Below are 16,633 nucleotides of genomic sequence, written 5' to 3'. Positions count from 1 at the left end.
CAAGTATTTGATACACTGCCGATTTTGCAGGTTGTCCTACTTACAAAGCATGTAGAGGTCTGTCATTTTTATCATAGGTACACTTCAACTGTGAGAGACGGAATCTAAAACAAAAATCCAGAAAACCACATTGTATGATTTTTAAGTAATTAATTTGCATTTTATTGCATGACATAAGTATTTGATACATCAGAAAAGCAGAACTTAAAATTTGGTACAGAAACCTTTGTTTGCAATTACAGAGATCATACGTTTCCTGTAGGTCTTGACCAGGTTTGCACACACTGCAGCAGGGATTTTGGCCCACTCCTCCATACAGACCTTCTCCAAATCCTTCAGGTTTCGGGGCTGTCGCTGGGCAATACGAAAGATGTTCTATTGGGTTCAGGTCTGGAGACTGGCTAGGCCACTCCAGGACCTTGAGATGCTTCTTACGGAGCCACTCCTTAGTTGCCCTGGCTGTGTGTTTCGGGTCATTGTCATGCTGGAAGACCCAGCCACGACCCATCTTCAATGCTCTTATTGAGGGAAGGAGGTTGTTGGCCAAGATCTCGCGATACATGGCCCCATCCATCCTCCCCTCAATACGGTGCATTCGTCCTGTCCCCTTTGCAGAAAAGCATCCCCAAAGAATGATGTTTCCACCTCCATGCTTCACGGTTGGGATGGTGTTCTTGGGGTTGTACTCATCCTTCTTCTTCCTCCAAACACGGCGAGTGGAGTTTAGACCAAAAAGCTCTATTTTTGTCTCATCAGACCACATGACCTTCTCCCATTCCTCCTCTGGATCATCCAGATGGTCATTGGCAAACTTCAGACGGGCCTGGACATGCGCTGGCTTGAGCAGGGGGACCTTGCGTGCACTGCAGGATTGTAATCCATGACGGCGTAGTGTGTTACTAATGGTTTTCTTTGAGACGGTGGTCCCAGCTCTCTTCAGGTCATTGACCAGGTCCTGCCGTGTAGTTCTGGGCTGATCCCTCACCTTCCTCATGATCATTGATGCCCCACGAGGTGAGATCTTGCATGGAGCCCCAGACCGAGGGTGATTGACCGTCATCTTGAACTTCTTCCATTTTCTAATAATTGCGCCAACAGTTGTTGCCTTCTCACCAAGCTGCTTGCCTATTGGCCTGTAGCCCATCCCAGCTTTGTGCAGGTCTACAATTTTATCCCTGATGTCCTTACACAGCTCTCTGGTCTTGGCCATTGTGGAGAGGTTGGAGTCTGTTTGATTGAGTGTGTGGACAGGTGTCTTTTATACAGGTAACGAGTTCAAGCAGGTGCAGTTAATACAGGTAATGAGTGGAGAACAGGAGGGCTTCTTAAAGAAAACCAACAGGTCTGTGAGAGCCGGAATTCTTACTGGTTGGTAGGTGATCAAATACTTATGTCATGCAATAAAATGCAAATTAATTACTTAAAAATCATACAAATGTGATTTTAAGGATTTTTGTTTTAGATTCCGTCTCTCACAGTTGAAGTGTACCTACGATAAAAATTACAGACCTCTACATGTTTTGTAAGTAGGAAAACCTGCAAAATCGGCAGTGTATCAAATACTTGTTCTCCCCACTGTATTTGTAGGTTGTTGTTTACTGTAAAATAATGTGTAAAGTTGTCTTCACTTCGCCGAAGATAACTAGCATCTATGAATAAGGGCATAACGTGCAGTTTCTACGTAGCAGCGATTCCCCCAAGAGTGCACATGCACAGTTGTTACCCATCTTCGCTGCTGTGGCAGTTGGCTACATAAAATAAAGATATAAAATAATTGCAAATGTTTTAGGTGGAAGAGTACACATTTGCTGACTCAAAATTGATCAAAATAGCTAATTCGGCCGTACGCTTTCAATAAAAACGAATGTCCACACTTCGCACATTTCTGAATCATGGATTCACTGGCAACGGAGCAGAGCAAGGCCTGCATCCAGCAACGTCATCAGTCACGTGACCAGTTTTTGCAGCTGTTTCAGTACAGCTCTACAGGGAGAGAGGGTGAGAGGGCAAACGCCACTGAACTAGTTTCAACGTACGGAATAATTTGGGAGTTTCTGAATTTTGGGTCAACATTTCCTTTAACAGGCTACATACCCTGTCAAGAGTTTGGTTCATAAAATATTCCTTTTAGAAGATGAAGTTGCGTTTGCATAAATCCCCTCATCTAGCCTATACCTACTTATCTTTTATAGACACAAACACACACTTACCAAGCGTGTACACATACATACACACATACATAGTTGAGCACACAGGCCCCAACCCCTTCCTGTTTCAAAGAGTTTGGAAACTCAAAGACAAGGATTTAGGTCTGTGGCCTCGCAGGAAAGAACCGTCTTAACCCAGCTGCAGCAGCGCCCAACAAGGCCTAGCCTTCATGCTCCTGCATGCTGCAGCACAACTGAAAACAATATATACAATTCAGAGACGGTATACTGCTCAAAGCAATTCTTAGAAGCACCGAGATATGGCCAGGGCACATCAGAGAGAGGAGCTCCTTGAAAAAAGACATAACACCGTAGGCCAGGGATATTCTTACGGGGCCAGGTGTAAAAATAAAAAGGTTAATTGCAGGGGGGACAGACATTTTCCACATGTGATTATTCTTTGGAATAACTGTATAAAATTGCAACGCACACACACCAATAAAGCGTCTCAATATTAACACAATGATATGTCAAATCATCTAATGCCAAATTCCAGGAAAGTATGTTTGAATTCATTTCAATCAGTCAATAAGTGTTTTTTGTCACACTCACTTCTAACGAGTACTTGTGAGCATCAGAGAGGGAAACACAAGGCACGGATGTCTTCCTGAGAGTCGTAGCTTTTAGGAATAGGGTAATAATAATTTTGTAGCTTAAACCGTTCAAAGGCTAGAGACAAATTCATATGAAGAAATTGTTTTATCAACATGCCACATAGACGCTAGAAACCGCAACATTTTTTATAGACAACCACCATAGTGCTTGTCATTTTGGCACTGAACATCTGATTTTTGCGGATTTTTTTCTCCAGATCTTTCATTAATGTTCAGAATTGATCAAAGGGCCAGTCTAAATTAATAAACGGGTCAGATCTGGCCCACAGGCCGCCAGTTGAATAGCCCTGAACTAGGCTCAACTAAAATCAAATTGAGGACTAATACCACACAGCATAGCCTAATCAGTAGCGTTTTCAAAGGCAAAATGGGCATTTCATATGTGTTATCTATAATTGTATCTTCAATGTTGTGACCTTCAACTAAATAGGCTAAAACACATTTCACTGCACCAATAAATAAATAAATAACCTTTTTACTGTGCTTTTTTAAGAAAAGAAAAATCCTCCAAATACACTGATGACATTTACAAGCTTAGGCCTAGGTCTGCTACTAAAATACTTTTAAGAGGAAATGAGAATTACAAGAGGGAAGTGGCTCGGGTTTAAAATATACCGAAATATAACTCTGGCCATGGGAAGAGAACAGCCAGACCAGACTACATTTATACTGTTCAGGGCCGGCTCAGTTACACAGTAACACACGGTCAGTAACAAACCATCCCATTTGCCAGATAGAGTTAGAGGATTATTGTCATAAATCATGCAAACAATACAACACCCTCTAACAGAACAAACAGACTAGACCATAAATAGCCTGTACATGGGTTAATTTCACAGATTATGCAACTGCTCATCCTCCATAACTAATTATCATACAGTTGAAGTCGGAAGTTTACATACAGTGAGGGAAAAAAGTATTTGATCCCCTGCTGATTTTGTAAGTTTTCCCACTGACAAAGACATGATCATTCTATAATTTTAATGGTAGGTTTATTTGAACAGTGAGAGACAGAATAACAACAAAGAAATCCAGAAAAATGCATGTCAAAAATGTTATTATTGATTTGCATTTTAATGAGGGAAATAAGAATTTGACCGCTCTGCAAAACATGACTTAGTACTTGGTGGCAAACCCTTGTTGGCAATCACAGAGGTCAGACGTTTCTTGTAGTTGGCCACCAGGTTTGCACACATCTCAGGAGGGATTTTGTCCCACTCCTCTTTGCAGATCTTCTCCAAGTCATTAAGGTTTCGAGCCTGACGTTTGGCAACTCGAACCTTCAGCTCCCTCCACAGATTTTCTATGGGATTAAGGTCTGGAGACTGGCTAGGCCACTCCAGGACCTTAATGTGCTTCGTCTTGAGCCACTACTTTGTTACCTTGGCCGTGTGTTTTGGGTCATTGTCATGCTGGAATACCCATCCACGACCCATTTTCAATGCCCTGGCTGAGGGAAGGAGGTTCTCACCCAAGATTTGACGGTACATGGCCCCGTCCATCGTCACTTTGATGCAGTGAAGTTGTCCTGTCCCCTTAGCAGAAAAACACCCCCAAAGCATAATGTTTCAACCTCCATGTTTGACGGTGGGGATGGTGTTCTTGGGGTCATAGGCAGCATTCCTCCTCCTCCAAACACGGCGAGTTGAGTTGATGCCAAAGAGCTCCATTTTGGTCTCATCTGACCACAACACTTTCACCCAGTTCTCCCCTGAATCATTCAGATGTTCATTGGCAAACTTCAGACGGGCCTGTATATGAGCGTATATAAGGCGCTGCAGGATTTCAGTCCTTCACGGCGTAGTGTGTTACCAATTGTTTTCTTGGTGACTATGGTCCCAGCTGCCTTGACATCATTGACAAGATCCTCCCGTGTAGTTCTGGGCTGATTCCTCACCGTTCTCATGATCATTGCAACTCCACAAGGTTTGTTTGTTATTCTGTCTCTCACTGTTCAAATAAACCTACCATTAAACTGTTAATTTCTTTGTCAGTGGGCAAACGTACAAAATCAGCAGGTGATCAAATACTTTTTTCCCCTCACTGTACACTTAGGTTGGAGTCATTAAAACTAGTTTTTCAACCACTCCACAAATTTCTTGTTAACAAAATATGGTTTTGGTAAGTCGGTTAGGACATCTACTTTGTGCATGACACAAGTCATTTTTCCAACAACTGTTTACAGACAGAATATTTCACTTATAATTCACTGTATCACAATTCCAGTGGGTCAGAAGTTTACATACACTAAGTTGACTGTGCCTTTAAACAGCTTGGAAAATTCCAGAAAATGATGTTATTGCTTTAGAAGCTTCTGATAGGCTAATTGACATAATTTGAGTCAATTGGAGGTGTACCTGTGGATGTATTTCAAGGCCTACCTTCAAACTCAGTGCCTCTTTGCTTGACATCATGGGAAAATCAAAAGAAATCAGCCAAGACCTCAGAAAAGATATTGTAGACCTCCACAAGTCTGGTTCATCCTTGGGAGCAATTTCCAAATGCCTGAAGGTACCACGTTCATCTATACAAACAATAGTACGCAAGTATAAACACCATGGGACCACGCAGCCGTCATACCGCTCAGGAAGGAGACGCGTTCTGTCTCCTAGAGATGAACGTACTTTGGTGCGAAAAGTGCAAATCAATCCCAGAACAACAGCAAAGGACCTTGTGAAGATGCTGGAGGAAACAGGTACAAAAGTATCTATATCCACAGTAAAACGAGTCCTATATCGACATAACCTGAAAGGCCGCTCAGCAAGGAAGAAGCCACTGCTCCAAAACTGCCATAAAAAAGCCAGACTACGGTTTGCAACTGCACATGGGGACAAAGATCTTACTTTTTGGAGAAATGTCCTCTGGTCTGATGAAACAAAAATAGAACTGTTTGGCCATAATGACCATCGTTATGTTTGGAGGAAAAAGGGGGTTGCTTGCAAGACGAAGAACACCATCCCAACCGTGAAGCACGGTGGTGGCAGCATCATGCTGTGGAGGTGCTTTGCTGCAGGAGGGACTGGTGCACTTCACAAAATAGATTGCATCATGAGGAAGGAAAATTATGTGGATATATTGAAGCAACATCTCAAGACGTCAGTCAGGAAGTTAAAGCTTGGTCGCAAATGGGTATTCCAAATGGACAATGACCCCAAGCATACTTCCAAAGTTGTGGCAAAATGGCTTAAGGACAACAAAGTCAAGGTATTGGAGTGGCCATCACAAAGCCCTGACCTCAATCCTATAGAACACATTTGTGGGCAGAACAGAAAAAGCGTGTGCGAGCAAGAAGGCCTACAAGCCTGACTCCGTTACACCAGCTCTGTCAGGAGGAATGGGCCAAAATTCACCCAACTTATTGTGGGAAGCTTGTGGAAGGCTACCCGAAACGTTTGACCCAAGTTAAACAATTTAAAAGGCAATGCTACCAAATACTAATTGAGTGTATGTAAACTTCTGACCCACTTGGAATGTGATGAAAGAAATAAAAGCTGAAATAAATAATTCTCTCTACTATTATTCTGACATTTCACATTCTTAAAATAAAGTGGTGATCCTAACTGACCTAAAACAGGGAATTTTTACTAGGATTAAAGGTCAGGAATTGTGAAAAACTGAGTTTAAATGTATTTGGCTAAGGTGTATGTAAACTTCCGACTTCAACTGTATGTTAAGAATTGGTAAAGAACGATGGAGAAAGGATGATATTGTGGCAGGAAAGACTGACCAAATGTTCGAACATTTGACAAAAGAGATCTTGAGATAAGTGTGAGCTAGTATTAGGGCTGCACGGATAATGAAATTGTAATCTAAATTGCGATATTGACATGCGCAATATCCATATCGCAAGAGGCAGTGACATTTTGAAACGCCACTTAGCCATCTGTAAAGCCCGTTTAAAATATTGTTTTATTTATTGCTCGAGTTGACAGTTCTCTCTTAGTCCCTCTTCTTTTTGTCCGCTTCCCAGTCCCACACACACACCAACCCCCACCCCGTCACTCAAGCAGGCAGTTCCTAGTGCTCGACATTCTCTCTGCATGCATGGACCAAACAGCATGCAGTCAACAGATTTTTCCAAACAAGAACGACGCAGCTTTCTACTTTGCTTCTTAATACAAATCCACGTTTTCTATATTATACTATTCATTTGTGTAACTTGCTCTCTGCAAAATGCTAGTTAGTTGCTCTTAACAAGCTCCAAATGTACCTAAAAAAATTTGTGTTAGCCCCTAATGCTAATCGCTAGCTAACAAGCCATCTAAATCCACTGAGCTAGGGCAAATCTTGCTAGCAAACCTTTGCTTTAATACATCAGCACTGTTTGTGCAACAGCTTGTTCTTAAATCAGAGAGGAAAATATGAATGCACTATTTACATTTATTTAAATAATTTATTTAAATCTAATTAGGGTCCCATGGGAAACACTGACCAACACTTTGGTTCATACTCTGTCACAACCATCTCCTCCCTTACTTTTCATTCGTTGTCATGCAAAACAAAACTGCATTCAAGTGCCCACTGTATTCCAACCATAGAAATATAATGATCATTTTAATTTTATGATCCAACAGTTTACCCAAGTGTTCTGATCTATAAATCGCAATCGCAATATTTGGTACAAAAAGCAATTTTTTTGCCCATATTGTGCAGCCCTAGATAGTATCAGTGATCGTTTGACAACCTACTAGGCCAGCCAGCTGATAGCTACAAAAGAACAATGAGCTCTGACTGAATCCAAAATTTCCTTTCTACATTTTGTTTGCACAGATAACAAGTTCCAATTCAGTCAATACAGGGCAGTGACCAAAAGCATTCTAAAGGCTACTTCCCTAAAAGATTACAGAAGCAAAACTACAGACAACTCTGAGAACCTCTACTGAGCCTGACCACAACATACCAATGGGTATTAGGCCTAGCTACACCAAGGCTGTAGAGCTAAAGGTGGTGTTATGTAAGCTATCCCAAAAATGTATAGTTACATATCGCAATATTATTTTGGGACGATATTATATCGATATCTGACTCCAAGTATCGATAGAAAATAAGAAAATAAAAGGTTTATTTTTTGTTATTTTTGCTACTGTAGGTAGCGTTAGCTGGCACTAGTCGGCTGTACCTGCGCCAAAACCTCTGTATTTTTCATCCTATAGCTTGTTCTCCGTGTTCTTTTTAAATAGTGAGAAAACATATTTCAGCACTTTTATTTCCCTGACTGATCAAAACTCGTTTTCTCATGCTCTCTCGTCTCTCTGCAGCAGACATATAGTGAGCAATATGTTTGCAACATCAAATAGCAATACAATCGCAGTATCGAATCGCAATACATATCGAATCGTGAGAATTGCAATACATATTGTATTGGCACCTAAGTCTCGTAATATCGTATTGTGAGGTCCCTGGCAATTCCCAGCCCTAGACTGCATCACCCTAAATACTAGCCTAAAGAGATTAGCATTATTTCACAGTTTCACAGAGCAATTAACACAACCATAAACTATTTGCCAAACAGTTGAAGTCGCTAACGCGCTGTCGTCAAGGCAGGATGCTCACATTCAATCAGTGGTTGTTTGGGTGGAATGTGTTTTGGAAAGCCTGTAAAAGGAATGGAGTGAGGGGCAGAACAGACCCCCAGGTGATAAGATCACAACAACCCACATTGACAGACAAATGCTGAGCTGTCAAATAAATCACCCAGATAGAAAGAAGAGAAGACTGAGGAATCACTTGACTGGCAAACAACTAGGCTAAACAGAGGAAAGAGCAACAATCTAAAACCATTAGGCTAACCTAATCATTCAATGACTTTACCAAGCATCAAATAGCTAAACTTAGCCAAAAGCTTTAACTGACTAACAGTCAAATCTACAGTTTGTAGGTCTATAGCCTATAGGCCTATTTGTTGAGTTACAATTGTTAAAAAGGGAAAAGAACTTAGTGAATTAATGTTCAGCACAGTAGTACACAGACCTCTATGCTCCCTCATAAGAATATGGATGAATGCTGTTGTGTCTACTTCTACAGGACACACAACGGCATTCATGTGACCTACTTTTTGTGTGTACAGTGCCTTGCAAAAGTATTCATCCCCCTTGGCATTACAACCTGTAATTTAAATTGATTTTTATTTGGATTTCATGTAATGGACATACACAAAATAGTCCAAATTGGTGAAGTGAAAAAAATAACTTGTCTCAAACAATTCTAAAAAATAAATAATGGAAAAGTGGTGCATGCATATGTATTCACCCCCTTTGCTATGAAGCTCCTAAATAAGATCTGGTGCAACCAATTACCTTCAGAAGTCACATAATTAGTTAAATAAAGTCCACCTGTGTGCAATCTAAGTGTCACATGATCTGTCACATGATATCGGTATATATACACACCTGTTCTGAAAGGCCACAGAGTCTCCATGAAGACCAAGGAGCTCTCCAAACAGGTCAGGGACAAAGTTGTGGAGAAGTACAGATCAGGGTTGGGTTATAAAAAAAATATCAGAAACTTTGAACATCCCACGGAGCACCATTAAATCCATAAAAAAATGGAAGAATATGGCACCACAACAAACCTGCCAAGAAAGGACCGCCCACCAACACTCACGGACCAGGCATTAATCAGAGAGGCAACAAAGAGACCAAAGATAACCTTGAAGGAGCTGCAAAGCTCCACAGTGGAGATTGGAGTATCTGTCCATAGGACCACTTTAAGCCGTACACTCCACAGAGCTGGGCTTTACGGAAGAGTGGCTAGAAAAAAGCCATTGCTTAAAGAAAAAAATAAGCAAACACGTGTGGTGTTCGCTAAAAGGCATGTGGGAGACTCCCCAAACATAAGGAAGAAGGTACTCTGGTCAGATGAGAATAAAATTGAGCTTTTTGGCAATCAAGGAAAACACTATGTCTGGCGCAAACGCAACACCTCATCACCCCGAGAACACCATCCTGTGGGGATGTTTTTCCATCGGAAGGGACTGGGAAACTGGTCAGAATTGAAAGAATGATGGATGGTGCTAAATACAGGGAAACCTGTTTCAGTCTTCCAGAGATTTGAGACTGGAACAGAGGTTCACCTTCCAGCAGGATAATGACCCTAAGCATACTGCTAAAGCAACACTTGAGTGGTTTAAGGGGAAACATTTAAATGTCTTGAAATGGCCTAATCAAAGCCCAGATCTCAATCCAATTGAGAATCTGTGGTATGACTTAAAGATTGCAGTACACCAGCGGAACCCATCCAACTTGAAGGAGCTGGAGCAGTTTTGCCTTGAAGAATGGGCAAAAATCCAGGTGGCTAGATGTGCCAAGCTTATAGAGACATACCCCAAGAGACTTGCAGCTGTAATTGCTGCAAAAGGTGGCTCTATTGACTTTGGGGGGGGTGAATAGTTCTGTTTTCTTGTCTTATTTCTTGTTTGTTTCACACAAAAAAATATTTTGCATCTTCAAAGTGGTAGGCATGTTGTGTAAATCCAATAATACAACCCCCCAAAAAAAAAAAAAATGTTATTCTAGGTTGTAAGGCAACCAAATAGGAAAAATGCCAAGGGGGGTGAATACTTTCGCAAGCCACTGTATGTACTGACAAGTATGTGCAACTAATAGACACAAACTGCATGTTAATGTTTTTACATTTATGTAAATTGTAAAGTATTTTGTCTGTAACGTCTTTTTTTTTTTTTGTCGGACCCCAGTAAGACTAGCTGTCTCGCCATTGCATCGGCTAATGGGATCCTAATAAAATCAAATAAATATAATCAAGTCCAAGACAGACACACCCTGATTCATGTTCCTTCTCTTTGTGTGATTAATTTAGCTTGTCTGGAGGACTAGGCTACCTTCGACGACCACACACACACACACACACACACACACACACACACACACACACACACACACACACACACACACACACGTTAGGCCTTTCTCTTTTCAGTGTAACATGCAGACCGGATATTTAACATGGTGGTATGTATTTCACGTTCTCAGAAAAAAAGCTATTAATCCTTAAGAGTCGATTGATGCACCCCTGGGTCAATCTAATTAACATTGAAAAAATCCCCATCAAAATCTTTCCGTTTAAGCTAGAGATTTCAGTTTTTTTGTATGGGCTGCGAGACCAACTATTACCCCATAGAAACTTAGAAAGGGAGTCTATGGGACACTACAGAATGTAAAAAATATATAATTTACATGGAAGGTGGCAGAGCTATAGCGCTGTTTGTCAGACCAGGAGACATCCCCCATAAAATCGGTCTTCTCACGAAAAGCATCTGAACGGTTTGGCCTAGAAACTAAAAGATGAGACTCTCACGAACACGATGGTGTTCTCCGTTTTGCTCTACAACCCCCACAAGCACCACGGGACTAAAGGTAGCCCAGTACCTTTTTTTTTTTTTTATAGAAGTATGGAAGTAGTTTTGCACCATAAAAAAGGGGTTAAATATATGTCAAAAACATATATACACTGAACAAAAATATAAAACTTAACATGTAAAGTGTTTAATGTTTCATGAGCTGAAATAAAAGATCCCAGAAATATTCCATATGCACAAAAAGCTTATTTCGCTCTAATTTTGTGCACAAATTAGTTTACCTCCCTGTTAGTGAGCATTTCTCCTTTGTCAAGATAATCCACCTGACAGATGTGACATATCAAGAACCTGATTAAACAGCATGATCATTACACAGGTGCACCTTGTGCTGGGATCAATAAAAGGCCATTCTAAAATGTGCAGTTGTGTCACAACACAATGCCACAGAAGTCTCAAGTTTTGAGGGAGCGTGCAATTGTAATGACGACTGCAGGAATGTCCACCAGAGCGGTTGCCAGAGAATTCAATTTTAATTTGTCTACCATAAGCGTTGTTTTAGAGAATTTGGCAGTACGTCCAACTGGCCTCACAACCAGATCACGTGTAACCACGCCAGCCAAGGACCGCAACATCCGGCTACTTCACCTGAGGGATCGTCTGAGGGGGGAGGGGGGGTGCTGAGAGTATTTCTCTGTAATAAAGCCCTTTTGTGGGGAAAAACTCATTCTGATTATGCACTCCCAAGCCCACCTGTGGCTGCGCCCCTGCCCAGTCATATGAAATCCATTGATAACCCTAATGAATTTATTTCAATTGACTTATTTCCTTTTATGAACTGTAACTCAGCAAAATCTTTGAAATTGTTGCATGTTGCGTTTATATTTTTGTTTAGTATATATATATATATATATATATATATATATATATTTCCTGAGTGTTCTTCTATCTTCTAAATATACGACAGACACTTCAAAACCTTATTACTTATGATACATTTTTTGACTGTCTGTTCTGCCATTTCTGAATGAGTTATTCAATGCGTTTCTATGGGCTATGGGTAAAGGCCAAATTCAATATTTTATCAAATATTGTTTTTATATTTAAAAATATATATACCTACAGGGGTGCTAAAAATACAAATAAAATAGCTAAATGAGCCATGGTATGACCATCATAAACCCTCCCCCCAACGGCTTAGACTTTTAGGGATTCATAATCTGTACGAGTGAGTCTTTGCAGGTGTCAGTGAGCAGCGCACATATTCATATTCAACCACATTATTCATCACACAGCTTTGTGCTATTTTGATGAAGGAAAAAAGCTGTGAAACTTTATACATTTGCTATGCGAAAATAAAAGCATATTCATCACACTTGACCCATGATGCTAACAGAGAAGCGTCCAGAAACTTCCAACAAGACGACAATGTAACCTATTGAGCGTCCCATTTTATTCATACAGATACGACTCACAACAATACATCTGTGGTTTAATGATTGTCCTACTCCAGGGTTCCCCAACTGGCAGCTCGTGGGCCAAATTTGGCCCGCGGGTGATTTTATTTGGCCCACCAAGTTTTTGGAGCAAAAAAATAAACATGTATTTCTTGTCTTTTATTGTTGGACATAAAAGACTAAATACACCAGCAAATCAGCTCCAAGTGATTTACATTTTGTAAATCTTTATTTCAAAGTATTCCCACACATAATAGAGATATGTGATCATATACAAATGTAAGCAATGTTTGAAATTAGTATATGTTTTAGTCAAATGTTCTCTGTTTGGGCTTCTTGCGGTCAATTTGCAGTATTCAAAATATTTATAATTATGTTCCGGCCCCCTGACCATCTGTTAAAGAAAAAAAGAAAAATAATCGTCCCGAGGCTGAATCTAGTTGATGATCCCTGTCCTACTCATTGACATGGTTTACTATAATGCTATTGTGAGGAGAAACAGTAAGGTATGCATGCTTATAACCTAAAATCCACCCACCCATCCTGATACAAAAACACAGGGTCGTGAAGCGCAATTCCTTTACACGGTGCAATTGCATCCGAAATTACTGTTCCGTTCCCATCATCTTCCTTTACCTTCCAATGTATTTGGTAATTATTAATTGATCATATGTTGGCCATCTTATGTGCTGTGCTTTGCAGCTGCTGTCACTAGGAAGAACAAACACACAGAACCACATACATCATGGTCCTGGCTTATGTAATATATTGAATATGAAACAACATGCCAGGTTCAAGGACAAAGGGTCCCCACATTAAATCAATCAACCCGATGTGTGCGAGGGATATAGATTGAATGGAGAACATGGGCGTCTTGGGGCACAAAACTGTGGAAATGTCAGCGTATGAACGCATTTCAACCGCCTGGACGCCATTCTTTTGAGAGCATTGGAAGACTGTAATAAGAGCGAAGCATCCTTGCATGATCTATTTGTTTTTAAATTAATGGCTGTCTGTCATGTCTACATCTGGATTAAGCTAATCCCAAATGCAGATAAAATATTTGTGTGATCGCCAGTGCGTTGCAAGACACTGTACTGCACATCGAACTGTGAATGGGCACCCAGGTACTTTATGAATGGAAGTGGTCACGTGACCGCTGCACCTCCCGAGCAGATATTTCTCACTGACCGTCAACAAGCGCACGCAAGCGATCAGTCCATTAAACAATACGGATTTACACGACAAATCATTTAAATGTACACAAAGGGCCTTATTTCAAGTTCACAATCACATAAATGCTGCTTTACGGGTTCAGGCCAGTGCATTTGGAACGCATAAGTCCATAAAAAAAAAATATATGAATGAGATTGTAATATGCAAATGAGTGTGATTGAGAAAAAAATATGGCGTCTTCTGCTTTTGGAGTCTGACACTGCAGCAACCAGTTTACAGCCACATTTCCATTGAAGAATTATGATATTGAGGGAATATTTTTTAAAACCACATTACCATTTTATGATAACTCCTCTACATGAACTAAGAGAGTAACCTGTTATCAAATGTCAAAAAAACACTATATAATATTGAATCTTATGACAATATCATTTTAGAGCTGATAAGCAGTCTTCTTAAATCCCATGTACAAACAAACAAATCTAGCCACAGTGATTGTATGTGTGACTAAATCGTGTAATTTATTACAACCTGAAATATCAATAGATATTATCCAATTGAAGTCAAATCATAAAAGGTATTTTTCAAAGACAATATTGATGTAACAACTATCATATTTTGCATTAATTATGAGGCTATTGTTATACAGTGGACTGTAATCCATTTTCTGTACAGTTGTCATAATTACATTTAGCATCTCTCGTTGCCGTAATATAATGAGAGGCCTCTATTTCTATTAAATCCAGTCCCAAAACACATTGTCGTGATAATGGAAAATAAACCAAACAAAATAAATAGATGTGTATGTATTTTGTATTACTTCAATAGTAATCTCATTTAAATATGAAAGTGTGTAGAACCAATGCAATGTGTAGAAGCAAGGATCCTAGTGGAACAGAGTAGTCATTTAGAATCCTGCAAATCATTGCAGTGAAGATTAGATACATGAAGGACATCATTGAATTCTAGAATGTGGGGTAAATGTACTCACTCGTTGTTTGGATTTGTCGAATCTTCGCTCATCTTTCCTCAAGGGGATGCAAATCCTGGCAATAGCATCAAGGACGCAGTGACGGCGGGGAAATAAACCACAAATATCACCATTTTCTTTCGCATAAACCACCCAGATATTGGATAAAAGTAAATGGTCTTACAATGGTGCATGCATAACTAAGCTTTATTTCGGAAAACCAAGTAGCCTAGCTAGCTGTAACTAAATTGCCAGGAGGAATGACAACCGATGATTCATTTTATCTTCCCTGGAAGTAAAATCCAACCACAATAAAATACACAGTTTCGTCATCCTCTTCCGCAACACGAAATCCAATGCGCTCAGATGCTAAAAATGGTACAAAATAAACCCGACATTTGGCACGTTATTCGTGGTTAGCTATCGAGCATTCCCTCGCCAACTTCAGGTCCAGGACAACACTTGAAAAGTGCTGCAGCGTTGCTCCGTCAATGTGTCGGTGTACGTTGAATTATAACCTCCACAACTGGGGGGGGGGGAAGACAGGCCTACAAACGAATTTTCATTATTAAATTGAAATACATTAGGCAAAAACGGTGAGTAAAATGTTCTCGAAGAAGTTGTTGTACATCTGCTTTAATCGAATTCCATTTTCAACTCGGGCAATGAACATCGAAAAACTGGGCGGAAGCGTCGCCCCAGCTCTAGAATGAAATCCTTCCGCGTGGCCGAAAAAAACATATATTTCAAAGGAATATCAACTATCAATACAATTGCTTACATCTACTCGAACCATATTTGAATAGTTTTCATGTTAAAAGGTGCCTGTGTCATTTGGCATATACATTTATTATTTATATCCAAAGTTGACCTAAAGTAGTCCCTGCACTTCCCAACGAAGTTTCCTTTCAATCACGCATTGATACACAGAAAAGGGAAGCGTCTGTGTGATAGCACGCAAAATAGAAAATAATCTGTAGGAAGGATTGTGTGTGTGTGTGTGACAGTGTGATACCACCGCCAATATCAAGTGTAGATTCTGTTCATTTGGGTTGCATTTCGCGCATTTAGTATCACAGAAACATCCACGTTCATACTGGAAGACTAGTGCTATAAAATGGAGGAGATAGTCTAGACATACAGTATGAGCCGGATACATGGTGCAGCACGTGGAATTACATCAGATTCCCCTTCATGATTTCAAATAGCAGAGAAGGAAGGCTATAGTTGTATTCTTCAATCGGCTTCTCATTTATTGGCTGTAGGTTTGATCTCAAGTTTAGGTCTGAGGCCCGATATGTGAATGGTGATTCATGTAATTTCTTTGACTTTGAATTCTAAACAATTATTGTATCATGTTGACATCACAAATAACATTGTATCTGCAGTGACCTCTTGACCAGGCCAGGAAAATGATCCTGAGTATATTTACTGGGACCAGAATATCCGTTTCTCAAAACGGCTACCTTTTTTCTTGGATGTAAAAGGTGATAATAATCCACAACAATATAATGTTTTTATCTAAATTATATTTGAAGATAGGTAATAATGTTAGCCAGGTATTTAAGCTCTTCACAGCCAGCTTTAGAAAATAATAGATTCTTGAATGAAATTACATTAACCAGCAAGTGTATGCCTTTGAAAAAACCTACTCCACTCAGCATGTTTACAGATCTTTAACTTTATTATAATTATTGTATTGTTCTAGCTACATGTTTCTCCAAAAGATAATGTGAAGGTAGTATAATGTGCTATTACATTGGCATTCTGCGAACAACCATTGGAAATTGGGAAATATCTCTGAGCTCTCCTTGTTGGATTTCATTCATGTATTTTGTGAGAGAAAGACAGCCAGAAAACAAACGCAATACCAATTGACAAGTTAAATGCAAATCCTT

General features: G+C 40.0%; 1 protein-coding gene across 2 annotated transcripts in view; it reads right to left on the bottom strand.

The window, feature by feature from the left end:
- LOC121539461 (sprouty-related, EVH1 domain-containing protein 1) overlaps window positions 1-15,426 on the bottom strand; it is a 79,994-nt gene extending 64,568 nt beyond the window's left edge. For both annotated transcript variants that reach the window (XM_041847973.1, XM_041847974.1), the window contains exon 1: window positions 14,757-15,426. In XM_041847973.1, coding sequence (XP_041703907.1) covers window positions 14,757-14,788 — 32 coding nt within the window. In that variant the 5' untranslated portion in view covers window positions 14,789-15,426. The remainder of the gene's footprint in view (window positions 1-14,756) is intronic.
- Between the last annotated feature and the right edge of the window lie 1,207 nt (window positions 15,427-16,633).

This window comes from Coregonus clupeaformis, chromosome 25 (genome assembly GCF_020615455.1).
Source record: "Coregonus clupeaformis isolate EN_2021a chromosome 25, ASM2061545v1, whole genome shotgun sequence".
NCBI lineage: Eukaryota > Metazoa > Chordata > Actinopteri > Salmoniformes > Salmonidae > Coregonus > Coregonus clupeaformis.
Note: the sequence above shows the minus strand (reverse complement) of the source record. Positions and strands in the feature narration are given on the sequence as shown.